The 10768-nt window shown below is 52.5% G+C and overlaps 1 protein-coding gene across 5 annotated transcripts; it reads right to left on the reverse strand.

The window, feature by feature from the left end:
* SH2B1 (SH2B adaptor protein 1) lies at positions 1-7518 on the reverse strand. 5 transcript variants are annotated; one of them, XM_057487095.1, is made up of 10 exons: positions 7389-7518; positions 4457-5484; positions 4091-4192; positions 3756-3847; positions 3482-3645; positions 1683-1895; positions 1302-1513; positions 997-1168; positions 441-540; positions 1-260 (listed from the first exon to the last, which is right to left on the reverse strand). In XM_057487095.1, exons 2-10 carry the CDS (start codon positions 5393-5395, stop codon positions 242-244), a joined length of 2013 nt encoding a protein of 670 aa, XP_057343078.1. In that variant the 5' UTR covers positions 5396-5484; positions 7389-7518; the 3' UTR covers positions 1-241. The 5 variants fall into 5 exon arrangements, with proteins under 5 accessions (XP_057343078.1, XP_057343080.1, XP_057343079.1 ...); XM_057487097.1 differs by having other exon boundaries at positions 4457-5226; positions 7389-7403; XM_057487096.1 differs by lacking the exon at positions 7389-7518 and adding an exon at positions 7080-7351.
* Between the last annotated feature and the right edge of the window lie 3250 nt (positions 7519-10768).

A 10768-nucleotide genomic window follows, 5' to 3' on the forward strand; every position in this document is an offset into this window, starting at 1 on the left:
TCCAGCGCCTCCCTGGGTCTCAGCGACTGGTGCTATGGCCTCTTCCAATTCAACCACGGGGACCAGCTCAACCACGGGGACCAGCTCTTCCTGGACCCCTCCACTGCCCGCTTTCTCTTTCTCTTCCCTCTCTTTGGCTGCTGCGGAGGTTGCTGCCACCACTTTTGGTGCCCCCGATGCCTCTTCTGCCCCAGGATGTGGGGCATCTGTCCATGAAGGGGGTTCAGGGGGCTGTGGTGGGTCATGGGAGGTGTTCGGTTCTGGACAAGAATGGTAAAAAGATGGTCTGGTTGTGGAGGGAGGCAAGCTCTTGCAGTGGCCTCCCATTCACTCATCCCCCCAGAAGCCATGTGCTATCTCCCCCACATCCCCTCTCCTGAGCAACCCCCCATCCATGGAAGATGAATCATGGGCGGCGGTGAGAGGAGGACCACACTTACACACAGTCACTCGCTCCGAAGGGCACGAGGGTGGAGGAGGCATCGGGATAGCATCGATCTCCCTCGCACACCCCTGCATGGCTTCCGGCCTGCTCCCGGCCTGGGGGGAGGGGCAACGTGGGGACAGATGGGACGTTGGGATTGGGAAGAGGGAGAGATCAGACAGCGACATCAGACACCAACGGACGAGGGAGGGGATCAGACTGAGCATGCCCAAGGAGGGCAGGCCCAAGGCAAGGTTGTGACAAAGGGCAAAGACAAGGCCAAGAAGATGGACCTAGGAGACAGACGAACGATGGAACAGAGGAGTCCAATGGAATGGGAATGCACCAACCCGATCTCAGCTTCTTCCCGAGCTCCAGCAAGGAGCCCTCTGACTTCCTACAACCTCTCAGTGTCCTTTTCCTCAAAACCCCAACACAAAGAAAGTTTCCCTACCCTATTCTCCCTGATAAAGCCTCTTCTCCTCAGCACCCCCCACCCCATCTTTCTGGCACACACACCTCACTTCTTGGGTGCATGGGCACCTCCTCCCCTGCAGACCTGCTCTGCTCACCCTGCTGTCGCTGGGAGGATACAACATAGCTGACAAGGACAACATCACTGGAGCCTCCAGACTCCAGAGGGATGGGGTGCACCCGGAAATGCTCGAGCATATCGAAAATGGACTGGAACCACAGGTGCTGGACCCGGCATTGACCCTCCTCATTCAGTGACAGACGCAGGTGCTGAGGGCAAGATGAGAAAGGTGAGGTGGTAGCCCAAGCCTCTGCTGACCACAGAGCCCTTCTCACTGGACAGCAGTGTTCTGCACTCCACCCACAAGCTCGCTGTGCAGAACAGTCTTTTCCTGTCACTCACCTTGGCCTTGCCCTGGAAGTTGAAAGTGAGGACGTATTCACCCCGCCTCGTCTCACTTTGACGTACCAGGAAAACACCATGGGAACCGGTGCCTCCAGCCAGCACTAGCTGGGCCGCCTTGAGTCGAGAGAGCATCCCGTGGAACCAAGGATACCCTGAGAGGGGCTGGTCCCCCTCACCTCCCTCCAACTCTCCCTGGAACAGGAATGAACCTTCAGGAGAGAGGGAGGTAAACCGGGGTGTCAGGGAGAAGAAAAGCGTTTCTTTCCCCTCACATCACTCCTCTCCACCCCTGCCCCCCGGGTCAGATCCCTCAGGATCCCAAGACAAAGGTTTCAGGAAGGTGGGCAACCAGGCCTGGAGGGGGACACAAATTCTCACCTCTGGTACCTGTGGCTGTTTCCGGAGTATCCAGGGGTGGGTAGGGTGCTGAGAGGGAATGAACTGTCCCTGTTGGGGGTCCCTCTTCAATGGGGATGCGGGGGGGCAACTCTGGGGGAAGCAGTTCCATTGAATCAAAATGGGAGGCAGCAATGGAGGCAGAACTGGGGGAGATGGAGGCCAACGGGTGGTCTGAAAGGCCCCCGTATGCCCCTGGGAAAAAAGGGAGGAGGGCAAGGTTGAAAACTCGAGAAACTGCTCTTTGGCAGGACTGGTTGGCCTGGGTCCAGCTACCCAGCCAGCCAGCCAGCCTACCCTGGTGTACTGGCAGTGTCAGCTGTTGGAAATGCTGGATCCTTCTTCAGGCAGTGACCCCGGTGGTTCCTACCAGCGGTTCCTATTTTATGCTTCAACACTGTTTAGGGATTGCAGTTATTACAAGTCCTACAATCCAAATGTACTCATATCTTCTCTGAATTAACAAAATTACAGCCATTGTTGCACAGATGGGTGGTAGAATTTCTCATATTGTTTCACATCAGAAAGGGTCTGTTTTTGGCCCATAGGACAAAGCCCCCAACTCTCAGTGGCATCAAAGATCTTTCTATTCATCCCCCAAACAAGTCAACCTGATCTTCACATTAACTTGAATTCATGTATCTCCCGCTTTAGATCAATGACCACGTCCTGTTTTTCCAGATCTCCTGGCTTCTCCTCATCTCAGGCTCTGCTCTCGCCATTTACTTTCTCCAAGCCAGGTCTTTTCTCTCACCTTCTCTTCTTCCTCTGAGCTCCCACAGCCCTTCCTACCTGTGCTGCTCAGAGGACACTAAGCACACGCTCTCCATCGAACAGACAGATGTCAACTCAGCGGGACTATGAGCACACAGAGGGCACAAAGCTCATCTCGGGCATCTCTGGGGTCCTCCCCCACTGCCCCAGAGCCTAGCACAGTGTCAGTTATGTACTGTGGTGCTCCTGAATATCTGCCGAGCCCACAGGGATGTTGTACATTGACAGTACTCAGAAGACAGGTGTATGTGTAGTACAAAGAGCAGTGGCTCAGGTACTGGTACAGCCCCTGTCTTTGTCAGCGACTCTCAGGTCACCTCAGAAAAGCCATTTCCCCTCCCTGGTCTTAGTTGTCTGAGAAAGGAGGGGATTGGAACTGTTGACTTGCAAGGTCTATTCTAGTTCTAAGATTCTTTAATTCATTGGTTTGCTTGTTGAATACAGCCTGTGTGCTAGACACTGTGAAACTGCAACTCAGAATGGAGGCTTAGAAGGAAAGGGTGCAGTGGAGTCTAGAAAGGTTAGTGTGGCTAGGGAGATGCATGTCTTTGGGTGTTTTTGTGTGGGTAGGGTAAATGCGTGTTCAGTCAAGCCAAGAAGTACAGGGGCACAAAAGAAAATCTGGTATCATCAGCATATGCAGAGATACAGAATAAGAGCAAAACAAAGATGTATATAAAGTGCTATAGAAGCTGGGAGAAGAGAACCATTATCTCCAGCTAGAGTGATGGTCTGCACAAGGCTTATGGAACAGGTGACAAAGCTGGGCATAGGTTGGATAGGAGAATGCTTGGGGTTTGTGTGAGGTGGCAATTGTGGTTCTAAATGGCAAACTGTGGTCTGGCATGTTCAGGGACAAAAGACAAACATTCGGTGGGTCTCAGTGGGCAGATGAGCAGCAGGAATGGGGTACACAGCAGAGTCTGGAGAGAGAGCCTGGGCCTGATAGCAAAGGGTCTTGCATGGCCAGTACTGAAGTTCACAGCTCTCTAAAGCTCCACCCTTACCCTGTGACAGGCGGTCGTTGCTCTCACTGGGTCCCAGCAACAGATCCTGGCTGGGCAGACTCTCTGAGTGGTTCAGGCAGGGCAGCTCCAGGCTGTCTGTATGGAATGAGGTCCCAGGGGCCAGAGGGAGGGTCATGGGGCGGGGACTGGTAGCAGAGCAGGGTCTGCAGAGACAGGGAAAATGGTGCTGGGAGGAAAGTCACCAGGTAAGAGGCAAGTGGCTGCTCTCCATCCCCAACCCCAGTCCCTCAGTGACAGAAGTCAGGCTCCTCACCCTGGGCTCAGGCATTCCTGGATATCAGACACCCAGGCCTTCACATGTAGAGCATCAGCTGCCTCCAGGATATACTCCGAGGGGCCTTCTACCTACATGGACAAGAGGAGGCCCACAGGTCACTTCCGGGTCCTCAGGCCTTACTCCACCCCTAATGAGAACAAAAACATCCTTCTCCTCTCCCCTCCTCCCAGAAACGTGTGGCCCCAGGGACACACGCTCAAGGCCCTTGATGTACATGCACCTTCTTCCACCAGTGTCCCTTGTTTAATGTGCTAAGAGCTTCCTCCCCAGCACAAGTGCTCCATGGGGGCAGGGAAGCCCAGAGCTCCTACCTTAACCACAAATGTGTTCTCCCGGTCAGGCATCTCCAGGGATGTGGTTGTCCGAACATCCATGATGGTAGAGCAGGGAATGCTGAGTCGAGGCCGAGATGCCTAGGTTGGGAGAAAGAACAAGAGCCAGATCTTTGGTGGGCAGAGACCATCCTTCCCTTCCCTCTAGAGAACACTTCTTCCTTCTATACCCTAAGTGTCTATACCCTAAACAACACTACTTTTCCAGTCGTGTTCACAGCTACTAACCCAGAGTCAGGAACTAGCTTTACAAACCAAAGAAAGCAAAGTTCTGCCTGTGGGCTGAGTTGCAGCTCTGGCTGCTCACGCCCTCCCTCCCAGCCTCCCCGCCTCCTCTGGGCTCACCTTGGGTGGTACAAAGAACTCCAGACGGCTTCCACCTCCTCCTTCTCCTTCACATCGAAGTAGTAAGCGACACTTCTGCCACTGAGGCTGCCCTCCTCCCCCTGAGGTAGGCCCAGCTGCCCCTCCTCCCCAGCCCACACCAGCGGGGTCAGGGGCTGCCTCTTCAGCCCCCATGAAACTCAGCAGCTCTTCCCTCTGCACCATCCCTGCTCCATCCTTCATGGTCCCCCCTCCCCGACTGAGTCTCAGCCTCTCAAAACGATGAGTCCATCGGTCCCCAGGGGATGTTCCATCATTAGCCAGTCCCCTGCCAATGGTCCCAGCCCCACCAGAGGAGTTGGAGTTGCTGTTTCCACCTAGGATTGGGGGGCCTGATGAGGTCTCTAGGGGCCCAGATGGGGAGGGAGGGTCAACAGTCCCCCGCCACTGCAGGATGCCACGGACTGAACCACGCACAGAGCGACCCACTGAGCGGAGGGAGAAGCGCTTCTTTAGCTTCGGCTTTGAGGAGGTCGTAGAGGAGGAAGAGACTGAGGAAGGGAGGGGGCCGGCCAGGCCCTCAGATGATCGAGAAGGGCCCAGCACAGCCAGGGGCCCGCCCACCCTGCAGCTCTCAAGGGACATGTCATGGGACAGGATATCCACACCGGGACTCAGAGGAGCCAGGATGGGTGGCGAGAGGAAACCGGAGGCTCGGGCCACTTCAGCTTCAAAGTGCTGCAGGAAGAGCTCAGCAAATCGGCGGGAGAAGGCAGCCTCAGCCCCGGGCCCTGCATATTGGGGGTGGGAAGCCAGGTAAAGGCGAAAACGGCGGGCGAAATCCAGGGCAGCAGCACGGGCATGGGACTCGCAGAACTCCCGCCAACTAGGTGGAGGGGGTGGTGGCAAGGGGGGAGGAGAAGGGGAGGCCCCATCCTCCGGGGAAGGGGCACCATTCATGATGGTCCCCAGGAGGTGGAGAGGGGGAGCCTCTGGGGAGGGGCAGCAAAGAGGGAAGCAGCCAGAAGACACGGGGTGAGCGGCAGCAGCTGCAGAAGGAAGAGAGGCACATACACCAAGTCACTGCTGAGGTGGGACTGGGGGCAGAGCCCCACCCCGAGTCTGACTCCCTACTCTGGTCTAGACCCCTCAGAGAGCAATGGGAAGAACACCAAACTGCCTCCCTTCCCTACCCCAGGCCCTTGCACCCACAGCCCCAGTCAACTGGCTCCGCAGCGTGTAGCCTGCACCTGTCCCAACCCACTTTCCCTGACTTGGGTTCCAGGAGTGATAGCCAGCTGTGGAGTACCTTCCTCCCCCAAATAATCTTTTTTCACAATGTCACCTCCCTTCCCTACAAGAGAGCCTTTGGTATTTATTACATGCCTCCCATGTGCTGTTCATATCTTTCCCTGTGAGAGGTTTTAATAACCTCTATGAGATGAGAAAACCAAAGCTCAGAAAAGTCAGAAGTCTGATTACTGTTTTTCCTACTGCAGGCCTTGCCCCCAGGGACTTGCTGGACCAGGCTTAGTCATAGCCCCTCACTGCCCCAACTCTCAGGGGAGCTAGGTCTGCAGAGCTTTCAGCCCTGCCTCAGGAATCCTGAGGTCCAGCTGAGGAGGGAGGTTGCTCATTAAGGATGGATAGATGGATGGATGACAGATTGTCTTGAAAGCTGACCCCAGGCCCAAGGACTGTATGAAGGAGGCTTGAAATGGCGACAGCCCACTTCTTTGGTGCACCTTGAGTCTGGTGCCCAGAGGCAGCAGCACCACGTGGGGAAAGACTGCACTGGGTCAGGGCAGGTCTTTGCTGCCACAAAGTAAATAAAACAGGGAGCTGACGCCCTAGGATTTTTCACCTCCTTCTTCTCTCAGTGGGGAGTGTGCCCCAAAGGCTCGTTAGCCTGCTGGTTAAGGCTATGGGTTCTGCAGTCAGACTTGGGATGATCTTGAACAAATTACACGTACTCTCTGAGCTTCAGTTTTTGTACCTATAGAACAGAGCTCATTATCTCTAACTTCTAGAACTGTTAGGAGAATTAAATGGAACATGTTAGTGCTTGACAGAAAGTAAGCGCACAATGACTGCCATTATTACTATCTTTATGGGTTCCAATTTTCTAAAAGAGAAATTAGAGAATGGAAGAGAATTACCAAGGTCTTGCAGCTAGCGAGTAGCAGAACTGGGTATGTAATTTACAACCCATGGCTCTTTTGTTAGTGTTCCTCCCCCACATTATATTGGAAAATGACTGGCGCCAGGACTGGGGGAATGCAGCTCAGAAAAGTCTCCCCAAACCTCAGACTCCTGCTCTGACCCAGTCCCAGACCCCTCCCCTTCTTCCTTGGCCCAGGCCCTACACATTCAGATGGCTCCAACCACAGGGGCAATTCCAAACCAACGGGAAGCCAGGAGATGCAAGAGTCATGGAGCACAGGGGAACGGAGCCAAGAGGTGCAGACACAGCAGAGAGCCCAATCCAGGCAGAGGCCACCTCAGCTCACACAGGCCCACCCAACCCTCTGCACCACCGGCAGACCAGCCCCCTTCAGGCCCGCTGACCCTGCGGCTCCTGAGCTGGTGACTCAGTTTCTCTCCTGCCAAGCAGGACTCAGACACATTTTCCCGGTGCACCTGCCTCTTGGCTCAGTTGTGATACTTTCCGAAGGGCAGGTGGTGGAGGGTGCAGGCTCCGCTCTTGGCTCGGACCCTCCGGGCCCGGTGGTCAATCCACTCCGACCTGACCCTACTCCCTGTACACGCTCTACCCGCCCATTCCTTGGGGCCGCAGTCTCCTGGGGACCTGCTCTGTCTGCAGCACTCTCCGGGGCCAATCGCCCTCCTGCCTCTGGCCCCCGCCCCCACCCAGGGCTCCTCTCAGGCGCCGGGACCGAGTCGCGGAGAGGGAAGAGGTACTTGAAGAGGAGGGTTCCGGTTCCGGTCCCACCTGCATCTCGGTCCCCACGGTTAGCTCCGGCGGCGGCGGCGGCGGCGGCGGCGGCGGCAGCTCCCGCTCCCCGCCCCCCTCTCCCCGCTCCCTCCGCGTCTAGCTCCCAGCGGATTCTGCGCAGGCGCCGGGACCCTTTTTCCCGTCACCGAAGGAAGCGACCATAGAGAAGAGTGGCGAGAGGGGAGGACACCTTCACCTCCACCCCCACCCCCGCCCGACTTCCGCCATCCTCCTAGTCCGCGCAACCTTTCTAGAGCTGCGGGGGTGTTGCTCTTGGAGGGTTCAGTGACTTCTCCAGTTGCACCCAAAAGGGACCGCAGAAGCATGTGTAGGAAGGGGTTGGATCCCACCAGTGTTCTCCCAGAGGAAATTCGGAACAAAGCGTTGAAGTCAATCGTAGAGAGGCGTCTTAGGGGATAGAGTCCTGAGACCCTGTTGAATAGGCTAGAGTAGCCACCGGGTACCGGAAACCAGCGAGAAGAGAAAGCTCTGTGAAGGCCCGCTGCAGCCTAGAGAGCCTGGCCCTGCTGCCGAAGGGTTCGCGGACACTGCCCCCAAGGAGTTGGGTGCTGGAAGAAGCCGGGTGACCTTGGTACGGCCCCGCGAAGAGGCCGAGCTTGAATTTATGACCTTGACTTCTCTGAGGAATGGGACTGGAGAGCCAAGGAGGTTCCGTCTTTGAGACACGAAATAAAGATGGGGCGCAGAAATAAAGATGTGCTTGTGGGACATCAGGAGCCAGGTGGACATGGAGTTCAAGAGAGACATGAAGGTCAGATACAGAAATTGAGAATCATTAATATACAGAGGGCAGTTGAAATCATGAGCACAATGAAATCCTCTATCGTTTGGGTTTCTTTCTGACCCAGCCCCAACTGGCCTGAGCAATATGGGAATATATTGGGTCTAGCCATTTAAAAGAATGGATCAAGCATCTTCAGGAACTGCTAAATTAAAGGGCCAAAAGATAACAGGAACCTGTTGTTCACCTTTTCTAGGCTCACTTTCCCCATGCATTTGGCTTCACAGGCACACTGTCCTTAGTGGTGAAATGGCTTTACATAGCTCCAAACTTAATAGCAACAAGGAGCATACCTCTTTTCTGAGACTTGCAATAAATTTTCCAAAACTGACTTTGATTCGTTTGGATCAAGTGTTCATCCTGGAACACAAAGGCAAGTGACTGAAGAAATTGGAAATGGATAAATGCCCTGATTATCACAAGAATGTTTGTTCAAGGCAGAGGCTGCTGGATGGAGTTGGAAAAATTCATTGTGAAAGGGGAAGTTCTGGCCTATCCTGCTTTAGTCCCCCAGGTCTACCCCTACACTAACCAAACTAACATCAGCTTACACATGGCCTTTGTTAAATTCTTCATCACCATCTTTACCAACCATGTTTCAGAGGAAGATGTCAATGAAAAGGATTGTAATTCTGTGGTCACCTCCCTCCTTACTGATACCCTTATACCTCCTTTTTCTGTAGTTGTCTAGGAGAAAGACAATAGTTGAGGAATACAGAAAGGCAAGGGCTTGTGATAATGTGTTATATTTGAAAATGCCGTGTTTAAGGTGTCCAATAAAACAACTGCAATAACTGAAATGTTCTATATTGGCACTGTCTAATGTGGTAGCCACTAGCCACATGCAGCTATTGAGTACTTGAAATGTGGCTAGTGTGACTAAGGAACTGAAGTTTTAATTTTAATTAACTAAAACTGAAAGAGCCACATGTAGCTATTGACTCCTGAATTGGACAATGCTAGAGGTATCCATGGACAACTAAGTGGAGCTGTCCAGCAGCAATGGATCAACATTCTAAGCTGCACAATGCAGTTTAGTAGTGATCAGATATAAGTAGTGATTGACATCACTGAGATTGTCCAGGTAATATATGTAGAGAGAAGAGGACCCAGGACCTAATTCTGGGGAAAAGCCACATTTAACAGGTAGGCAAGGAAAGAGGAGTAGAAAGTGCTGAGATGATGTCTCAGGTCAGATTTCCAAGAAGACCCTGAGATGAGGATTTTGTGTGTGAGTGATTTATTTTAAAAGTGCTGTCAGGAGAAGCAAGAGCAAGAAGGAGAGGAAACCAAGCAAATGTATGATTTTAGGCAAGAGTAGTTCAGCTTGAACTCACAGGGGAGCTCTGGATGTTAGTTATGCCTCAGGTTTGTCTGGAAAGGAGCTGGCCCTTTCATATACCAACACCTCTCAGCTATTGACTAAGGGCTACCCCTAGATCTCAATTCCGAGGCATTTCATCAAGGCATAGCCTCCAGTAGCCTGAGGAGATTCTTTTTAAAAAAGAAAGAATCTGGAAGTTCTAACTATTGGAAGAGAAACCACACACTAAAGACCGGGGGTTATGGGAGTATAGTGTGTGGTGGGGGCAAAGTGGAAGAGTTGGGCAAACACACCACAAAAAACATGATAAAAAGGAATCTATGGCACTGCCACTGTCTCCTATAAAAAACACTGATAACTCAGTTTGCTTAGTGACTTTGGTGAAAGTAATTCTAAAGGAGTGCTGGAAGCAGAAGCCAAATGGTAGTGGACTAAGGGATGAACAGAAGATGAAGAGGTGGGAGGAGGAATGTTGGGAGCCCTCCTGAGGGAGACCTGATTTAAGTTGAAAGTCTAAGAGGAAGGGAGCCAGTAGAAATGATGGTAATTAAAATAGGTTTGGGGAAGGTGGGAAGGATGGGATCCAGGGCCCAGGTATTAATATGAATGGGAAAAAAAATTCTTCGTCAGGAACAGGGGATGTAATACTCAGGATGCTTTCAGCTACAAGTAATAGAACCTCCCTCTTCCCCCAGTTTAAGGTAATTTAAACATGAAAGAAAGCTGGAGTTTATTGGTTCACAGAACTGAAAAATCAGAGGCAAAATGACTTCAGCTATGGCTGGAGACAGTGGTTCAAACAATGTGTCCATTTAAACTTGGTCTCATTCTCTTAGCTCTGTTTTCCTCTGGACTGTCTTCATTCCCAAGCAGGTTGTCATTCATAGGTAGCAAGATGGCTACCAACAGCTCAGGCTTACATTCTACCAGCTTAACAATCCTAGCAGAAAAAAATAATAGCTATCCCAATAGCTCCAGAAAATGAAATGACTCTGTGTTGTATAATGAAGCTTTCTGGTCTTTGTTCCACGTTCCTGGCACTAAGACTTTAAATACTTGGACTTTACTGAATAACAAAAATGTCTGTTATTCATGAGCCCCTTAGATCACACTTGAATTTTTGCTAGGGGTGACTAAATGGCAAGCCCTTGGATAGCTTCAGGATGAGGGCTTGGCACCAAAAAGATTAACCTTGTGATAAGAGGGTTGAAATTTTGAGTCAGTTTGACTTCCAGGGAAAGGAGGGGGCCT

Source organism: Manis pentadactyla, chromosome 10 (assembly GCF_030020395.1).
Source record: "Manis pentadactyla isolate mManPen7 chromosome 10, mManPen7.hap1, whole genome shotgun sequence".
NCBI classification, from domain to species: Eukaryota; Metazoa; Chordata; class Mammalia; order Pholidota; family Manidae; genus Manis; species Manis pentadactyla.

Excerpts from the sequence above, each read along its gene's own strand:
- SH2B1 (XM_057487095.1), bottom strand. The coding sequence starts at position 5,395 with ATGAATGGTGCCCCTTCCCCGGAGGATGGGGCCTCCCCTTCTCCTCCC. Across the intron at positions 3,848-4,090 it reads AGAACACATTTGTGGTTAAG|GTAGAAGGCCCCTCGGAGTA; the intron begins GTAGGAGCTCTG and ends TTGTCCATGTAG. Across the intron at positions 541-996 it reads ATCCTCCCAGCGACAGCAGG|GCCGGGAGCAGGCCGGAAGC; the intron begins GTGAGCAGAGCA and ends CCCTCCCCCCAG.